At 33.6% G+C, this 20,596-nt stretch overlaps 1 protein-coding gene and 1 non-coding gene across 9 annotated transcripts in view; both read left to right on the top strand.

Annotated features, from left to right (window-relative positions):
* ATF7IP (activating transcription factor 7 interacting protein) overlaps nucleotides 1–20,596 on the top strand; it is a 110,401-nt gene that overhangs the window by 74,682 nt on the left and 15,123 nt on the right. For all 8 annotated transcript variants that reach the window (XR_014081951.1, XR_014081950.1, XR_014081948.1 and 5 more), the window contains exons 7-11: nucleotides 3,956–4,029; nucleotides 4,614–4,702; nucleotides 6,806–7,444; nucleotides 13,045–13,109; nucleotides 20,498–20,576. Coding sequence is in view for 4 of the 8 variants with exons in the window: in XM_081589242.1 (XP_081445368.1) it covers nucleotides 3,956–4,029; nucleotides 4,614–4,702; nucleotides 6,806–7,444; nucleotides 13,045–13,109; nucleotides 20,498–20,576 (946 nt within the window). In the remaining 4 variants the exon portion in view is untranslated. The remainder of the gene's footprint in view (nucleotides 1–3,955; nucleotides 4,030–4,613; nucleotides 4,703–6,805; nucleotides 7,445–13,044; nucleotides 13,110–20,497; nucleotides 20,577–20,596) is intronic.
* LOC145504020 (U6 spliceosomal RNA) lies at nucleotides 8,092–8,197 on the top strand. Its single transcript, XR_014052013.1, has one exon. It is a non-coding gene; the product is annotated as a U6 spliceosomal RNA (small nuclear RNA).

Below are 20,596 nucleotides of genomic sequence, written 5' to 3'. Positions count from 1 at the left end.
CCGTTGTTTTTTACAATATGGTTTTCCATTTTTTTCTTTTCATCCTGTGTCTGAACTAAGTAGTGCTGCCCACCTTTTACTTTCCCAGTGTAGGAGTTCTTTTTATGTTCTGGATATTAACACCTTAACAGTTACATGATTTGTAGTTATTCTGTGCCATTACGTAGGTGTCCTTTTCACTCTGTTGATTGTTTCCTTTCATGAGCAGAAGATTTTAAGTTTGATGTAATCTTCTTTGTCTTTGTTAATGCTTTTGTTACCTTTGCTTTGATCCAAGAAATCATTGCCAAATCCGCTATCATGAAGCTTTCCTCTGTGTTTTCTCTTAAGAATTTCATAGTTTTAGGTTTTACATTTAGGTCTTTAATCCATTTGGATTAAATCTTGTATATGATTTAATGGCCTGACTTCATTCTTTTGCATTTGGATATCCAGTTTTCACACAGTTTGTCGAAAGACTGTTCTTTCTCCATTGTGTAGCCTTTACACCCTTGTAGAACATCATTTGAGTGTATACATTAAGAGTATTTCTGGGGTCAGTATTCTGTTTCACAGTTCTATGTGTCTGTCTGCATTCCAGCACCATACTGTTTGGATTACTGTACCTTTGTAACATGTTTTAAAATTAGGAAGTATAAGCTTTCAACTTTGTTCTTTTTTAAGATTGTTTTGGCAGTTCAGAGTTTCTTGAGATTTCATTTGAATTTTAGGATACTTTTCCCTATTTCTGCAAAAAATGACAGGAATTTCAATTGAGATTGCATTGAAACTTTTGACCACTTTGGGTAAGATGGACATTTTAATAATACTATAGATTTTTTTAATGATGGCCATTCTGACTGGTGTGAGATGATATCTTATTTTAGTTTTGGTTTGCACGTCTCTAAGTTTACAACTGTTTTAAACTGGAAATAAATTCAGGTCACTTTTTTCCTCCCACCACTTTGTTGATATCATACATTATATCTTTTTGTATTGTGTGTATGTTAACATAGATTTACAATTATATTTTATACCTAAATTCTGTACCTGAATTAGATGTGATTTCTGTTCCCACTTTATGGTGATGCAGTATTCTGTATTTATTTTTGTATTTACTTTTACCAGAGAGTTTTATATTTTCCTTTGCTTTCAGGTTGCTGTCTAGTGTCCTTTCATTTCTACTTGAAGGACTCCTTTTGAAATGCACTCAGCTTTGTATTTACTGTGAAAATCTTAATTTTGCCTTCATTTTTGCAATGATAGTCTTGCTGGTTATGATATTCTTGCTTGGCAGTATTTTTCTTTTAGCACTTGAATATATCATTCCACTCCCTTGTGGCCTGCTAGGTTTCTTCTGAGAAAAGCACTGATAATCTTAAGGGAGCAGCCTTAAATGTGATAAGTCCCTTTTCTCTTGCTACTTTTACAATCTTTGTGACTTTTCACAGCTTGACTATAATGTTTCTTAGTGTAGGTCTCTTTGAATTGGAAGTCTTTCACCTTCTTGAATTTGTCAGTTTTCTTTCTTAAGTTTGGGAAGATTTTGGCCTTTTCTTAAGTAGGCTTTCTGCCTGTTGTCTTTCTTTCCATTCTTGTTCTCCCATATTTGTATATTGGCCCACTTGATGGTGTCTAATAAATCTCTTGTCTGTCTTGACCTTTTTTTTATTCGCTTTTTCTGTTTGATTCTCTTAATTCAGTAATTGCAAATGATTTATCTTCAAGTTTGCTGATTCTTTTTTCTGCTTGATACAGTCTGGTTTTTATCCCATCCAGTAAATGTTTCAATTCAGTTGTAGTCTTCAGCTCCAGAATTTCTGTTGGTTCTATTCTGAAGTTTCATTTTCTTCTTGCTTTGTTTTCCTAATTTCATTTAGTTTTCTGTCTGTGTTCTTTTCTGTCTCATCGAGCATCTTAATGATAGTCATTTTGAATTCTTTGTTGGGTAGTTCCTAGAACTATTTCTTTAAGGTTAGTTTCTAGAGATTAATTTCATAGATTGATTCGTATTTCTCTGGTGTTTTTTTTTTTTTGTATGTTTCTCTTTTGTTGAAATTAGGCATTTGAAAAAATATACTTCCCATCTTTTTGGAATATCTTTGTATAGATGAAGACCGTTACTAGTTGGTCCAGTTAGATAACTCTGATCTCCTTTCAGACCTTTTTTTCAGAGATGGTATTTTCTTGGAGTTTGTGTGTGTATCTCCAATCTGAAGAGTTTTGTCTGGTTCTATTTGGGAACTTCCCATCCGCCACCTGGTATCTGCCTTTCAAATTGCTGCTGCTTTAGCAAACCATTATATTGGAGTTATCCCTGTTGTCTCTCTGCATTACTGCCAGTTTTCTGGTTTAGTACCAAGCCAAGAGGTTTACCTTTCTTCTCATCTACCCCCAAGACACCCAGTGTGTGCTGCTTCTTCCAAGTTGGGTGAGACCGAAGCCAGTACCTTGATCACTGCCCCCTGAAGCTCAGAGTGTTGCATGTAAATTCCACTGTTTCTTTCCTGAAGGAAAGGACACTTGTTGGGATTTTTTTTCTTTTTCCTTTATATTTTACCACACTGTGTAAGGAAGGAGGTGGGATATGGTGGTTAAGTGCAACAGACTTTCCTACCATTTATCTCTTTTGGGCTTGCTCTCATTTAGGGTGCTCTAATCCCTCAACAGGTTTCTTGACTTCTTACAAGTGAAATTTGATCCTTAAGTTGTTAAGTCATTGTTTTCATAAGGGAAGGAATCCATAGGATTTTCAGTTCTGCCATCTTGCTGATGTCACTACTCTGTAGCGTTTGAGGTCCGCCATCCAGTGACACTAAGCCGTACTTTACTTATTTATACTTATTTATTATGCTTATACTCCTCCTTTTATATTTTTTTTCCCTCTGAAATGTTTACCTTCATTTTAAGTGTTTTGAGTGTACTGATTACTCAAAGACTCATTAGAAGATGTACTTCTTTCCCCTAAATTTTTTTTAAAACTTTTCCCAGTGATGCTACAATGTTACTTTCATTTGCTTTTCTAGATATTTCAAATGTTTCTGTGTCAGAGCAGTTTCTGTGTCTGTGTTTCTGTGTCAGAGAATTAAGATATTCTTTATCTTTTTTCCTCCTCTGAACAGATAAAATCATTCTTTTATCCTATAAAATGTAGCAAAATATATTTGTTGTTGAGAAGAGTGATTAGTGGCATCTGCTTCTGATCCTAAGTGTTTGTCACCTTTTGTTTAATATGTATTATTTATTATATTTAATAAAGTCTTGAGTGGACTTATTTTTCTCAATTTAAGAAATAGATGATGATAGTGGCATTATAATGGAGGCCCAAATAATGGTAATTAGCATATAAATGTTACAACTCTTATTTCTATAGTCCCTGTTTTGGAGGATGGAAAAAGGCTTAAATTAGTTTGTACTGAAGTTTAGAACTGGGGCATCGTTTTATGAAATTATAAGTCACATAGTGACAAGTAGTTATTTTTTAAACAAAAATTATAAAAATAATTTTGATTTGTGACCTAGGATATCACTTAATTGGTAATCAATTACTTCTGAGTATAAACAAATATTTTCCTTGTTTGTTGAGTTTCTGCTTGTAATCTGGTGCCTCCTCTGCCAGGTATATAGTAGGCATTTACTAGATGTTTATTGAATAAGTATCTAGTTATTCTTTAGATTCATATTGTTAATGCTTACTGAACACTTTTAGCATATAAATTATTTTTACATTCTTTATTTACTCATAAAAAACTGAGGTCTAGAAATTATTCACTTTTACATGATAAGTAGTTGTGACAATAGACTAATTTGTGTAAGCACTTTAATATGTGCCAATGCCAAGGTTTAACTTATTTTTCTTAGTAAGATTTTCTCCTGTACTATAGAAATAACAGATAACATGTTAACAAAGCATTTAGAGGTCTGAAAGATTCCTTGTGAATTGAGCTTTATTTTACCTTGGTATTTTTCTCCCCAGAACCCACCAAACCCACCTGTATCTCCAGGAAAGTCTGTAGTTGATGTCATCAGCAATAACAGTGTACCCTACAGGTGAGAACTGTAAACAGGCTGTTTATCAAGTTTCTCATTAAGAGAACAAGGTTCTGATTTTCTTTATTGTGCAGAAAGATCTTAGAATGTGATGCTATGTATTATCTAGAGATAAGTGTTTGGTATACTGAATTAAGTATGTTTGCGTCTTTTTGCTTTGCTGTAATTGTTCTCCTATGGATATTGATTTTGCTAGTTTTTTTATAAGGCATTCTTTTGTCATTGCAGATTTCTTTAGCCACTTGTGCTAAATAGTATTACCTTAAGTATTTGAGAAATTCTTTGGTCAGAGTTGATAAAAACTAATGTGTGCAGATATTCGGACCCATATTTGGTTTTCAGGTTCAAGTATTGAGGACATAGAATATAAAAGGAAGACTCTTCCCTAATGCCCTACACCCCAGCATTCTAGTGTTTTCGTACCAGCTTTGCTTCACTGCATTTACTCCCAGTTTAGTGCTTTAAATTAATATCCAAGTCTAGCTACCCTTTCTTCCTATGGGCCACTGCTTTCTGTGTGCATAAGTAGATATCCCCTAGAATGGCATGTCCAGTGACCATTTGTGTGTGTATATATTTCATAGAAATACAAACACGGTGAGACAGATGTTGGAGTCCAAAAGAAATATAAGTGAGAGCACACCGCCATCTTTTCAAACCCCTGTGAATACAGGTAATATTCTTAACATCAAAATACATTTTGTTAGGAATTGAAGGCTTTTGTTCTCTTTTCTTACACTCTTTTGAGCTTGAAATGGACTAAGAAACTGAACACAGTTATGTAAAATTGAGTGCTAAGAGCAAAATTTTTTTTAAAAGTAGGATCACAAATGTACATAAAAATACAGAAATTCAGATTTCTGCTGTAGTGATTCTCAAACTTTTGGGTGTTGACATGCCTGTATAATCTTAAAAATTATTAAGAATCTACAGAGTTTTGTTTATGTGGGTATATTAATTGATATTTACTATGGCAGAAATTAAAACATCATTTTTAAATGTTAATTAATTCACTTAAAAATAATTGCAAACCTATATTTTGTACCATTATACAGTCCAGTATTCTTGCCTGGGAAATCCCATGGACAGAGGAGCCTGGCAGGCTACAGTCCATTTGGTCACAGAAGAGTTGGGCATGATTTAGCAATTAAACAACAGAATTAGATACCATAAGTAACAAGTTTTGGTGAAAAGTAACTCTTTTCCAAAATTAAGAAATTAGCAAAAAGTATTATTACATTAAATTTTTATGTCTCTTTTATACTTCACTTAAAACATTAAGATGGCCAAACACACCTGGATTCTCATATCTGCGTCTGCGTTCAATCTGTTGCAATTTGTTGTTTTAGTTGAAATATGTGAAGAAAATTCAGCCTCATACAAATATGTAGTTGGAAAAGGCCTAGAGAGAATGTGGGTATTATTGTTTGACACAGCAAGTAGTCATTTCTTAAAGGTTAATTGCAAAGTGAGATCAGAAATCACACCAATAAACCTTTGTAAATTTTTCACTAAATTTGTTTGTCTGTCTTGTACTTGGATGGGTCTTTTACTAATGTCATTCATTGATCACTTGGAAAATATTCACTGAGTTTTCTAAGTCTTCCAAACACTGGTACATTTCATTAATAATTTTTTTTTAATTGTATTTATTTACTTTGTTATCAGTTATTCTCAGAAGAGCCTTTAAAGATTTGGGAAGCTAACCATGCTCTCAGGGTGGCAGGTAGATGTATTTTCCCAAGTTCTAAGTTTTTTTTTTTTTTTTAACTCAGATTTTACTGTTGCCAATATATACTGTTGGTTGTTTTCTTTGAAGTCTCTGCCTTATTTGGTTTATTTTCAAGAAAAAATTTGCCAGATACCCAAGTGTGAATAACCATAGTATGTTTATAAGTCAGTCTTTCAAGTAAAAGTGGCATTCCATTAAACAGGCTGTGAGCTCAGCTTATAGCTCAGCCAGTTATCCAAGCACTTTTCCTTGAGCCAGCCAGCCTTATTTGGTATGCAGCAGTAATGCTTTATGTGTGCCTGTGATTTTGGAAAGACTTTACAAATCAGTGAGAAGGAGACTTGGTCATTGATTTTTATTAAACCTGCTCAAACGAGAAGAAACACAAATGGCTGAACTAAAAAGACTATAAAACTCCAGTGACCAACACTTTGATTTACTCTGTTCTTTGTTGTCAGCTCCTTAATTCTTCTCCCATCTTTCCTATGTTATTTTCCATCTGACATAATGTCAATAGAATGTTAATAGAGGTAGTAGCCTCTCCTCACTAGTTCCTCTCCCAGGGAATTCAGTAAAATCGGATCCACAGGTACAGGTTTCACTTTATCCATATGGCAAAATATCATCACTAAGTTTACCTATTATGAATTTATGATACTCTTTCTAGATATTCGAGTTTATATATTGCCAGTGTTCTAAGGCATTTTTAATGTACTTTCAAAATTGTCTTTACAGTTTTCCCTAGTTTTCACTGTTTTTTAGTTGTATTTCCAGCTAGTTACTCTGAAGTAAGCATGCTAATTTTCAGACTGTTGATATAGAGATAGCAGTCCTCCATCTTAATGATAAAACATGTGCTATTTTCATAATGTACCAAATGTAGATGCAGAAATGACTCTGCAAATGATCTAAAAATTCAAGGATTTAACTCAAAAGATATGAGAGACTACTGTATATATTGCAGTATATCAAATTTGTATTATATTATCTTAGCTGATAAAGATAGCTATTTAAACTGAGACTTCTCGTTTTTTTTTTTTATAGTGTCTTCAACCAATCTTGTCACTCCTCCAACGGTTGTCAGTAGTCAACCTAAATTGCAGCCTCCAGTGACTTCAGGTTCTCTGACAGCCACGTCAGTTCTTCCTGCACCCAACACAGCTACAGTAGTTGCTTCTACTCAGGTGCCTAGTGGAAATCCCCAACCTACAATCTCTTTACAGTCTTTACCAGTGATTTTACACGTACCTGTTGCCGTATCCTCCCAGCCTCAGCTCCTCCAGAGCCATCCAGGGACTTTAGTGACCAATCAACCATCAGGCAACGTTGAATTCATTTCTGTACAAAGCCCACCTACAGTGAGTGGTCTTACCAAAAATCCAGTGTCTTTGCCATCTTTGCCAAACCCCACGAAACCAAACAACGTTCCTTCTGTGCCCAGTCCTAGTATTCAAAGGAATTCTCCTGCCAGTGCTGCACCATTAGGAACAACACTTGCTGTACAGGCCGTTCCAACAGCACACTCTATTGTACAAGCCACAAGGACTTCTTTACCTACAGTAGGCCCATCAGGACTGTATAGTCCATCAAATAATCGAGGTCCTATACAGATGAAAATTCCAATTTCTGCTTTTAGTACTCCATCTCCTGCAGAACAGAGCAGCACTACCACCACAAGAATTGGTAAGTCAACATGTAGATTTAATAATAGAAATGCAAGCTTGTTAACAGTCTGTAGATAATTGAATTCTGTGTGTATGTGTGTATGTATTTGACTAACATTATTAGAAGACAGAGTAAATAGAATTGCACAGAGACTATTTTAGTTACCTAAGAGAAATGATGGAGAAGGCACTGGCGACCCACTCTAGTGTTCTTGCCTGGAGAATCGTAGGGACAGGGAAGCCTGGTGGGCTGCCGTCTATGGGGTCGCACAGAGTTGGACACAACTGACGTGACTTAGCAGCAGCAAGAGAAATGATGTTGTTAAAGTGGGACCTGAGAGTTTATTTTGAGTGAGAAGTTACCATTTGTAATTTATCTTTTACTAGTTTTCCTAACCTGGGCAAATTTTTAATTTTGGCTTTGTAGCAATCATTATGAATTACTTTTATAATACATTTTCCAGATATATCTGAATATACAGGAAACAGTGTTTTAAAGTATCTAAGTGACATAATATATGCTAATAAGAAGAAAATAACAACCACACATCTTCTCTAGTGAAAGCGTTAGTCGCTCAGTCATGTCCGACTCTTTGTGACCCCATGGACTTGTAGCCCGCCAGGTTCTTCTGTCCGTGGAATTCTTCAGGTAAGAATACTAGAGTGGTGCTCACTTGGGCAGCACATGTACTAAAATTAGAATGATACAGAGAAGATTAGTATGGCCCTGCACAAGGATGATACACAAATTCGTGAAGCGTTCCATATTTTTTGTTCATGTTTGGCAGAAACCAACAAAATTCTGTAAAGAAATTATCCTTCAATTAAAAAATAAATGAATTAAAAAAAAAAAAAGAATAGTGGAGTGGGTTGCCATTCTCTTGTCCAGGGGATCTTCCCCACCCAAGGATCAAACTTGAGTCTCCTGCATTGAAGGCAGATTCTTTACCATCTGAGACACTAGGGAAGCCCCTGCCCATTACCCCATTTGGAAAAATCCTTTGTGCATTCTTCACTCCTATCTTCCAAATTTGAATGGTTTTATACTAGGTCTTCCCTCTTTAATTTACTATAGAAGGTTTGCTTGCTTCTTGTTTTCTCTTATATATTTTCTCATATGGCATATTTTACATGATTATGTTTGTATATTTATATATACTTGGAAGTATTGCAAGAAGGAGAACTTGATTGTCCCCTAATTTAAAATCTGTAGAACTCTGTCTTGTTCTTAGAAAGCATAGATTGTATATACATTCTTGAACTTACTTATTCTTCATTTCTGATTTTAGATTTATCCCCACTACTTTTGGAAAGACAGGAAAGAGTACCTGGGCATCATGTATATAGTGAAATTGTTGTAGTAGCTGTCCTATTGATATAGTTGACCTTGAAATATAAGAAAAATTTATAAAGTACAGAATTTCTTTTTACAAGTGAGATATACTGGGCTTGTTTTTTTAATTTCTTATGTGGTCTTCAGTAGAGTACTTGTCTTCTGAGTATTTATTCTCATAAAATAGAGTTTCATAGAGTTATTGAGAGAGTAAATGAATGGTAAATAAAAATTCATACTGGAATGAAGCTTAATATCACCCTCATACAATTAATATCTGGGATATAAGATTAAATCTGAAATTTCAAATACAGTTATTATTAGTATTTAAAATTAAATATTTGCATGGTACAGTAATGATATTTATTAGCATTATCTGCTGTCACAACATTCCTTAGATGCTTACTTTTAATTGAGTTCAGTGAGTGAGCAAGATTTTTGGGGAAGGTGGTTACATTTCTTCCAGTCATTACTATTTTTTAACATGTTAGGTGGAAGATGATTATCATGGACATTGTTTTCTGTGATTTTGGAGTTTTTCTTCTTTATGAAATTTTGAGCTTAGTTGACACTGTTTTTAAATCATGGTTACAAGGTGAGGTAAATTCTTAAATATAGAACTTTCCCTGAAAGACCATAGCCTGAAAAGAAGTAAATAACTTGAAAGATTACTTTGTCTAATGTTATGATTGCAAGTTCCCTAAATACTTGTACAGTATCAGAGTTTCCCAGGTGGCTCATTGGTAAAGTGTCCACCTGTCAATGCAGGCAACACAGGAGATGGTGGTTTGATCCCAGGGTCAGAAAAATCCCCTGGAGGAGGAAATGGCAACCCACTCCAGTATTCTTGCTAGGAGAATCACATGGACAGAGAAGCCTGGTGGGCTGCAGTCCATAGGGTTGCAAAGAGTTGGACCTGACTGAGCATACACACACACATCAGAATTATAATTCAATTTCATTATCCTGTTAACACTGTATGAACATTTGTTGGCCCAAAGGGTGTGTTTTTCCCAAAATTATCTAGCTTAATGTGCTTTATTAGTTGTAATGTCGGTCTGTTTCTGTTTAATTACATGGCTGTCATTAATTATTTTTGTATATAAAATTAATTTTAGTAATTATTATTAGTTTTGTGATAATACATTTATATTTATACTTAAAACTTTATAGTTTAACATATACATATTTAACACATATATACTTTAATACATAAATTATATTATGGAGATCTTCATTTTGAGTTCTATTTGGAATACTTACATACATTTGAAAGTAAATTATTAGATATTAACCAAAAATATTAATGATAAGCTTGGCTTTGTTTACCATGTTAATTAGAAGGAGGTCCTATGAGATGATATAGTCTCTGTTATGCATAATTTTAAGGATGCCATAAATGGCATGAAAGTAGGCATTTAGCTATTGAGACTTGCAAAACACTAAGCCAAAGTCAAATAGCAAAATTTGGCTGAATATGAAGGTTGAAGCCAAACTTTAATACATCCATAAGGTGATAAATTAATTAGTTATTTAATTAAAACTTTTTGAAAACTATGCTTATGTAAGTTTTATTTACATAATGTATAACTAGACAGCATGCATTTGCATATATTTATATACATATATCTTCATAAAATAAGTCAATATTTTTTATAAAGTGTAAAATAAAAGTTGTCCTAAGGATTACTTGGAAATTTAGAGACCAGATTATAGCTTATCTGATTCATTCATAAAACATTGAATGCCTGTTTTGTTCTAAAATCATGCAGACACACAGAAATGTACAAAATAGTCCCTCTTCTAACCAAGCTCAGAGTCAAATAGGGAACTTGAATGTTAAATAATTATAAATGTGATGAGTGTAAATGTATGCAGGTTTCTGTGAGAGGATATGGGATTTCTGGGAAGGTATGAGAATGGAGTGAATGGCACGATGGTGGGAAGTAGAGTTTTAAAGGGATTTTACAGAGAGGAAGGAGTGTGCCATTCAGGAACAGGAGGGGAGAAATGGAGTTGGAGAAACCAGAGGCTCTTGGGAGTGCGCTAGATAAGAGATAGGGTTGTAAAAATAACTTAAAAGTTTTTGCATCCCATTTATTTTCATTCAGTTATCCAGCACCTACCAAGGTGCTCTACTAATGCCTCCTGTAAAATGCACATGCTCATAATGCACATCCGTTTTATGATGCACATAATGTCCTGTGCACATAATGCACATCCGTTTTTTGGTGCTGGTAAAAATTCAGTGTTCGTTAAAACTGACAATATCTTTTAAGAATAAAGAGACAGAGATGTTTCTTATATGATAGAAAGAATTTGGTATACAATTTTTGACTTTATAGCCTGCCAATTTTATTGCTTGATAGATTCGTAACTTTTTACTTTCAAAATTCATCTGAAGTAGTAAAAGAAAACAAAAGATGCAGTGAAACTATAAAATGTTACATTGAGAATCAAGACAACAATCTAATAAAAGGGTAGGAGAAGTTAATGGAAAATCTAGGATAAAGAATATTATTACAGCTTTGTGAATAATTAACTTTGTGTCCTGAGACAATTAAGTCAAAGAGAGAATCATGCTGGATAAGAAAACTCTCATATTTATTAGTGTGTGTGTGTGTGTGTGTGTGTGTGTGTGTGTGTGTAGAAATAAAACATTTCATTAATCAGTTTAAGTCATTCCTGAATCTTGAGAATAATTGTATGAGGATAATTCCACAGAAAATTCCATGGACAGAGGAAGTCTGGTGGGCTATGGTCCATGGGTTGCAAGAGTCAGACACGACTTAGAACTAAACCAGCCAACCAACCAATCAACAGAAAATAAAAATGAAACTTCCCTCACCTGTTTTGCTTCTTGACTTACCTTTTATTTTCACTTGAAAATGTAATTTAAATCCAAATGAATGTATTCTAACACTGTATATATATTTTTAAAAATTGATAGTAAATTGCTTATGTTTTGGTAATGTCTTGAGTGTGTGTTAATACTCTGCATGTCAGTAACCAGGAATTAATTTTTTTTTATTAAGTAGTATTTTTAAGAAGTAGTATTTAAAATAATTTTTTTTTATTAACTAGTATTTCAAGAACTTTGCAGTCCAGAAATGAAGCTGATTCATTATAAATGAAGTAATTTTAAGATATTAAAGATATGTATATGTCTTTTTAAAGTTACACACACCTTAAATATATCTGGGAGATTCCTTAGGTTATATATACACACACATGCACATGTACATATGTGTATGTGTATATATGTATATTTTCTTGCTATGCAAAGAACTAAGATAATTCAGATAGGGTAGGCAGAAATTGGAAGGGCCTCTTTTACTTACCTAGCCTGTAAAACCTTAACAGGTAGATATTTATCCTCATTTTTTTTAATGTACAGATAGAAATAATTCTATCTACCATTTCTGGTTTTGTCTTTTTAAATATATTGATAAATGATTTACTTTGTATGTATGTTATGAAGATTTACAAATGAAAGGAGTGTCATATTTTGACTAAAGTTTTTTTGACAGAAAGTGTGGATAGGATGTTTCAGCATTAGAAAACTCCTGTTAATGTAATTGACCATATTACCAAAGAGAAAAAACAGATTAATCACCTCAGTAGATGCTCAAGACATTTGACAAAACTTAATACCTTTTCTCTAGAAATTGAGGCAAGAAAAACATACTTTGTTTCTTTTCTGTGCTGTTTTTTCATTCAGCTATCTTTTGTACAACTATATAGTTGTAGTTCTATACATGCAACATTCATATGTATGTTTGTGTGTGTGTACAAACTCAATACAAGTTTATTGGAAAATGAATGAAGGAAAATCATCTGTGATTGACCTGTTGAGATTACACATGTATGTTTCATCAGGATCACTTTATTTTTCTAGTGAATTTATTACATTTTTGCCATGTTACTAAATTTTTTTCTCCAGACGTGTGTAGTATGGAAGGATTATATTTTATTTAACTTTTTGTGTTATAGCATTTAGGTTATACACATCTTAAATTGCTTCCCTGCAATATTCCTTTGGTTAGAGTTAAAATTTCTGTTTAATGGGTATGAAGTGTTTGGATTTCTAGTATCAATTTGTCCTTCAGAAAGATTTGTAGCAGTGGTCTATGAGAGAGTAATTTACATATGTAACATGTTGACAGACAAAAAACTATTGGAGAAAATTAACGTGAATTGTTGTATATAAAGAAACCTGTCCTTTCACATTTTGTAGGTTCCTTTAAAAATAGCTCTGAGTTTTGCTTTGTTTTTTGACTCCTTAGAAAACCAGACAAACAAAACAGTAGATGCTTCTGTTAATAAGAAAGCAGCCGATAGCACATCACAGGTAAGATTTTTTCCTACTGTTTCAAAATAGAATTATTACAGTCCATGAAAGAATGGATTTCTATTGATATTCTTTGATAAAATGAAAATTATTCCAAGTCTGTCTTTTACAACTGTCCAAAATTTTTCAAACAGCTTCTCTGTGTTGTTTGACAAGAATTGAATTTTTTTAATTAGTAATTCTCTTAGTGATATTGGATTATATATAACTGACAGTCTAGTTATTTTCTTTCATACAGTGCAAAGTTTTAGTCTCCACATGTAATTTTCTTCCTGGCCCATCTTTTTAAGGTCTCACTGGTTTGTCCCTCTCCCCACGCCTCCCCATCCTCTGTCCTGCCGTTGCCAATGCACACAGAGACACCATTTTAGTTTGCTCAAAGCTGATCAGAAATAGTTTTATGGAAAGAAAATTTTGGTTTTTCTGATAGCTTATTAGCATTTTGCCAGTCTTGGTACTTTTTCATGTTAAATTTAAGTCACCCAGGAGTGGAGTAACTCCATTTTTCCTGTATTAATAAAGTTCATCATGATTCTTTTTCTACATTGCTTTAGGTGTAATAGATTTGTAGGGAAGTCATTGCATGTTTGATAGTCTAATTTCTTCCCTTCCTCTTAATCATATCTAGAAACTCATATATTTTCCTAGTGAGAGAAAAAATCTTGAATAAGTCAGACGTGAATAAATGATGTGAATTTTAAAACAAGGGCATAGTGATCTTTAATTTTGACTATTCATCTTTAAAATGATGGATTTTTGACCAAAGATAGATATATACCATGCTGTATAGATCAAACTAAAGCTATTAGAAATATTTTATTTCTTACGAATTTTAGCAGGCTTTTTGTATGATATTAAAGGTCAAAGTTTTGATTGTTTCTGAGGATGTCTTGTACCTATGTTTTTAATTAAAAGTATATGGAGTACTTTTTTGGAAGGCATGTAGTATAGGAAACATCGATATATTCAGTGACTTTTATGTAACATTTATAGGAAGTCTAGCTTTACTTTATAAAGTAAAACTAAAGCTAAACAAAGAAATTACAAACATCCTCATTTCTCTCAGTAGTTTTTTTCTTGTTTGTTTGGACATACTAGGTAATGTTTTAGGAGAGGAAGATGGACACTGTAATGGCTGTGTTTTCATCTTGTTATAAATGGTGATTCTTCTAGAGTTGTGCTGTCTAATGTGGTAGCCACTAATCACATGTAGGCTATTTAAATGAAAATTGATTTAATTTAGCCTTAAGTAAAAAATGGACTTCCTCTATCACAGTAGCTCCATTTCAAGGCTCAAAAACCACATATAGATAGTAACTACCATATTGGAAAACAAGGATATGGAATCCTTTCATCATTGCAAAAAGTTATATTCCAATGTTATATGGCAGCCTGGATGGGAGAGGAATTGGGGGAGAATGGTACATGTGTATGTATGGCTAAATCCCTTTGCTGTCCACCTGAAACTGGCATAACATTGTTAATTGGCTATACTCCAGTACAAAATAAAAAAATTTTTTAAAGTTATATTAGATTGCTGAAATAAAGTATATGTAATATTGTAAACATTTCAGTGAAATTAAAATTGATATAAAAGTTTGCCATACCTTTAAAATTATTTACTTAAAAATATTCTTTTTAATTTGGCTTACAGAAATAGTAATTCACTACCATTGTATGAAAAACACAAGTAGCATGACTAGGCAGCTAATCTGTTAAAGTCATGCCTTATCAAAGAAAGCAAGACGTTCAGGTTTGAATGAGTTCTAGTTGTGGATTTAAATAGTAAATATAATATGCAAGTTTTATTATATAATAAGAAATTATTATGGAAATATATATGGGCTGCTAGTTATAAAATGATGCTTTAATGGCTTTTTGCGTTATAGATAAAATTTTTGTTGTGCAAAAATACTTTGATAATGTAACACTACAGGTTTTTTTGAACATATGTTAAGAAATTACTGTTAGCTTTTTACCCTGTATGTTACTTGGTAGCAAATAGAATCTGGTAGAATCTGGTGTGAAATGGGTAGCGTATGATTCTTTATACTCTTAGCTTTCTAACCATTCAGATAACTTCTTTTTTCTATGCCAAGTCTTACTTAGTTGTACTTCTGAACACTTTTAAGACTATCATAATTTAGAAGGAATCTAGATGGCATGTATGGAAATGATTGTTGTTCAGACATAGCTAATGAGAAGATAATTAAAGATATAAAATATTCTCTTTTTGTAGTCCTTGAATGAAGATTTTTCTAATGTCTTCCAAATAAGCATTTATTAGCATGTTCCGTATAATTGTTATTACATATTTTATTCATAGATCTCATTTCATATAGTACATTACTAATATATTTTATGTGGTAAAGCATTATTTATTGAAACTACCATCATATGTTGTAAAACAGTGTAGGAATCATTTTCTGCTGCATCTGTAGTTTTATATTACTGTTTGGAGGGACTTGAGATCCACCTCAATTTTGCTGATTTGCTAGAAGGATTCATAAAACCTGTGACAGGCTATACTCATGGTTATGGTTTATCACAGCAAAAACCAGAACCAAACCAGCAGGGAAAAAACAAGCATCAAGTGGGATCAAGTGCAGTCAGGCTGAGGCTTCCGTGTTCTTCCCTGAGTAGCTCGGGAGGGGCTTCCTCTGTGGCTGTCACCTTAAGGGACAAGTGACGAAAGTCTTTGCCCAGGTAAGCCTGATTGAGTATCATGGCCTGAGCTGACTGGACACCTACTTGTTTCTGTGTAACCAGCTACGGCAGTCAAAATGCAGGACTCCCAACAGTGAAACCAGGTGTGCATCATCAGTCTTGGTGTTTGTGCAGATCAACCTTGATAAGCCAGTATGACACAGTTCATGGTTTAAGGTGTTTAAGGTGCATAAGAAAATTATCAATTTATGTAAACTTTCTAAGGACCACATTTCTGGTAGCCAACCAAACCTTAAGGTAGTTCCCAAGTTCCTTTGGAGAGATGTGTGTGGAGTGAACAGCCGGGTCTTCTGTGCTGGCATTCTCTGCAGTTGTCGAAGTGCCCTATTCTAGCCTTTCAAATATATTCTTTGTTATTGCCTTTTAAATATGATCTTATTATTTGTTTTAGTACAAAAAAAATACCCTACAAAGCCAATATCTTTGCTTTCTTGAAATTTTCTTAGTGTTCATACGATGAGAGTGGTCATTTGGAGGAAGGACACATGATTAAATAACTTTTTAATAAAATAGATTCTTAGTATTAAAACTTATTTGACACAAGATGTTTTTTAGTAGTTTTGGAACTTCAGTAATATGTATAAATGCAGATATAGGCATCTAATGTCTCTTAATTACATAAGTTTTCTCAAGAATTGATGGCAGAAAAAACATGACCCTAGTGACATAGAAATAAAAGGCTCTAGAGTCAGACAGACTGGCAGCTGTATCTCACCTAATACGTAAGGCTCGAACACGTCATCTAAACCTTGGATTTGATCTCTTCCCTATAAAATATGGCTAACGCTGATCCCAGCCACAGATTATTGTAGATGAAATTTGTTAATGAATGTAGAACACTGACCACAGAGCCTGATGGAAATAGTTTCAGCTATCATGACTATCTTTTATTTGCTGTTAATAATTATTGAAATAATTAGACTTTATTTCTTAAGAAGAAAATAGAAACAGGAGACTACTGCAGTATGTGATAGTAGACGAATTTTATCAGTCAAGTTAGGATAAATAAAAATGCAATTCAGTAGATTAGCTCATTGATTATAGACCTTCTCTTCCTATTATAGATTATACACTATAGGAAAATATGCACCTTATAATAGAACATTAAAACAATAAAAAGAAATAGACAAATTGACCCTTTTATCTTTATAAGGTTTACTCTTTGTATCTTCTCTAACATGAATGTAATTACAGAAGTTTTTTTCAGTGTGTTTGTGTGTGTGTATTTAAAGTGAGTATCTAGGAGGAAAAAACTAGTTATTTCTTGATTTTTTGATATGTTATTTCATCTGACAATCTCTAATATTGATAGGAAATTTCATTTCATTTAGTTGGTTTAGTCATTGATATGGTTGAATTTAGGTCTGCTGTTTTATAATTTAACAAATACATCATCTATTTTTTGTTTTTGGGTACTTTTTCCCCTACTTTAATTTTGTGTTGATTTTTAATACTCTTAATTTTTCTGTCTGTTGTCTATTCTTAAAAAGTTGAAGTATAATTGATTTACAATGTTGTGTTAGATTGTGGTGTACAGCAAAGTGATTCAGTTATACATATGTATATATTCTTTTTCGTTACAAGTTATTACAAGATATTGAATATAGTTCCCTTAGATATATAGTAGAATCTTACTGTTTTCCATTTTATACATAGTAGTTTGTATCTGCTAATCCCAGACTCTTAATTTATCCCTCCCTGCCTTTTTCCCTTTGGTAACCATTAGTTTGTTTTCTGTGTCTATGAGTCTGTCTGTTTTATAAGTGAATCCATTTGTGTGTTTTAGATTCCATGTGTAAGTGATATCATATATTTTTCTGACTTACTTCACTTAGTATGATAATCCTTAGGTCCATTCTTTTTTTTGGCTGAGAATATTCCGTGTGTGTGTGTGTGTGTGTGTGTGTAAGAGAGACATCTTTATCTATTTATCTGTCAATAGACATTTAGGTTGCTTTCGTATCTTGGCTGCTGTAAATAGTGCTGCTGTGAACATTGGGGTGCATGTATCTTTTTGAATTAAGAGTTTTCTCTGGATATGTGCCCAGCAATGAGATGTTTGGATCAAGTGGTAACTCTAGTTTAAGTTTTTTAAGGAGCCTCTATATTTTCCTCCATAGTGGTTGCATCAGTAGTTTACATTTTCATCAATAGTGTAGGAGAGTACCCTTTTCTCCACACGCTCTCAAGCACTTATTGTTTGTAGACTTTTCAATGACGATCCTTCTGACCAGTTTGAGATGATACTTCCTTGTAGTTTTGATTTGCATTTCTCTGGTAATTAGCCGTGTTAGCATCATTTCATGTGCCTGCTGACCATCATCTTTGGAGAAATGTCTGTTTTAAGTCTTCTGCCCATTTTTTGATTGGGCTATTTGTCTTTTAGTTATTGATTTGTATACCCTATTTATATATTTTGAAAATTAAGCCCTTGTCAGTTGTGTTGTTTGCAAGTATTTCCTCCCAGTCTGTAGGTTGTCTTTTTGTTTATGGTTTCCTTTGCTGTGCAAAAGCTTATGAGTTTTTTTAGGCCTCATTTGTTTATTTTGCTTTTATTTCTATTTCTGTTTATTTCTATTTCAGCCTTGGAAGACTGACCTAAGAAAACATTGCTGTGATTTATGTCAGAGAAAGTTTTGCCCACGTTCTCATCTGGGAGCTTTATGGTGTCATGTCTTACATATTTAAGTCTTTAGCCATTTTCAGTTTACTTTTGTGTATAGTGTGAGGGAATGTTACAGCATCATTGATAGACATGTGGCTGTCCAGCTTTCCCAACACCACTTGCTGAAGAGACTGTCTTTTGTCCATTGTATCATTCTTGCCTCCTTTGTCAAAGATTAGTTGACCATAGGTGTGTGGGTTTATTTCTGGGCGCTCTGTTCTGATCCATTGATCCATGTCTGCTTTTATGCCAACACCATGTTGTTTTGATTGTGATAGCTTTGTTGTATCGTTGATGTTGGGAGTGTTAGGCCTCCAGTTTTGTTCTGTTCTCCCAGGATTGCTTTGGCAATTCTGGGTCTTTTTTGTTCCCACGTAAGTTTTGGGATTATTTGTTCTAGTAATTCTTGGAATATATTTTTAACAGCTGCTTTGAAGTCTGCTAAATTCAACATCTGGCTCCACTTGGAGTTATTTTTATTGATTATCTTTTATTTCTAGTTGGGTTCTACTTTACTAGTCTTTGCCTATTGTTCTAGTAACTTTTGATGAATTTAAAATTTAATTTTAAAAGTGGACCTTAGTTGGACAAGTGGATCTTATAGATATGTTGTAGCAAGTGGATTCTGTTATGTTCTTCAAGGGTTTGTTAAGAATTTTTCAGTTTGAGTTTTACAGATTTGTGATGTTTATTAACAAGTCATTTTCTGTGAAGTCATTATCTTAGAAAAGGTTTATAATTGTAAAAGATTTAGAGTTACATCATGGTCTTTGGCCTGTATATCTAACATCAAGAAATCATTTTCTTTAATTTTGTAAAACTTTAGTATTGTAGATGAAAACCTTAATCATTTGGAGTTGACATGAGTGTAAATATACCATAAAGTAATTATGATTAGCATTTATTGAGCGGTTACTGTGTGTCATGCCTGGTGTTAAGCTTTTTGTATGCATATTTGTATTAATCCTTATAATAGACTTCATATCCAATTTTTGGAAATAAAAAAATGACATTTTAACATGTTCACGTAACATAAGTTAACTTAAGTTCACATAACTTGTAAGTGTTGGAACTAAAAGATTCAGTCATTCTTTCTGACTTGGAGATCTTGGCTGTTTAGGTCTATGTTGTACTGCTTTCCTGTTTTTGTTGCCATTACATAGTTAAAAAAATTTTTTTAACTACATTTCTAATAATTTTGGACAATGGGTTGACTTTGGTCAAATTGAATGTCATCTGATTATAGCACATTACATCCTATGATACCATACCATTCTTTAGGGAGAAAAATAGATTATTTTATGTAACCTAATTCTGGCTTTAAAATTGCCTTTGGTCTTTTTGTGACGGAGAAGGCAATGGCACCCTACTCCAGTACTCTTGCTTGGAAAATCCCATGGACGGAGGAGCCTGGTAGGCTACAGTCCATGGGGTCGCTAAGAGTCGGACACGACTGAGCGACTTCACTTTCACTTTTCCCTTTCATGCACTGGAGAAGGAAATGGCAACCCACTCCAGTATTCTTGCCTGGAGAATCCTAGGGACGGCGGAGCCTGGTGGGCTGCCGTCTGTGGGGTCGCACAGAGTCGGACACGACTGAAGCGACTTAGCAGCAGCAGCAGCAGCTTTTTGTGAATTAATGTTGATAATTTAGTGTAGGTTTGGTCAACATTTAAATATTAGAAATGAATTATGTTTGCATTTAATCACTTAAAGCATCTGATAGTCACTGTAATAGCTCTATGCAATTGACAATATAATTAAAAAAGAAAATAATTTATTGTGAAAGATTTCTTTTCTTTTCTTTTTTTGTGGCAGGTATTTAACTCATGAGTATCCTTGGGTCATTTATCTAACAAACACTCTTTAGGTAAAGTCATTTAGGGGTCCGGATTGAACCAGGCTATGCATTATCATTGCTTCCCCTGAGTATTGTTTTATTTTCCTTATGCCTACCGGAGTTCCCATAGCAAAATGCAAATGTTTTGTTTTTTAGAGTGCAAAAGCCACAAGCAGCGATTCAGGTGGTGTCATTGATCTCACAATGGATGATGAAGAGAGTGGAGCTTTACAAGGTACTTAAATATAAGTAATC

The sequence above is a fragment of the Giraffa tippelskirchi genome, chromosome 4 (genome assembly GCF_054371585.1).
Source record: "Giraffa tippelskirchi isolate mGirTip1 chromosome 4, T2T-mGirTip1v1.2.pri, whole genome shotgun sequence".
NCBI classification, from domain to species: domain Eukaryota; kingdom Metazoa; phylum Chordata; class Mammalia; order Artiodactyla; family Giraffidae; genus Giraffa; species Giraffa tippelskirchi.
The sequence above is the reverse complement of the archived record's forward strand: the minus strand, read 5'-3'. Positions and strand labels throughout refer to the sequence as shown.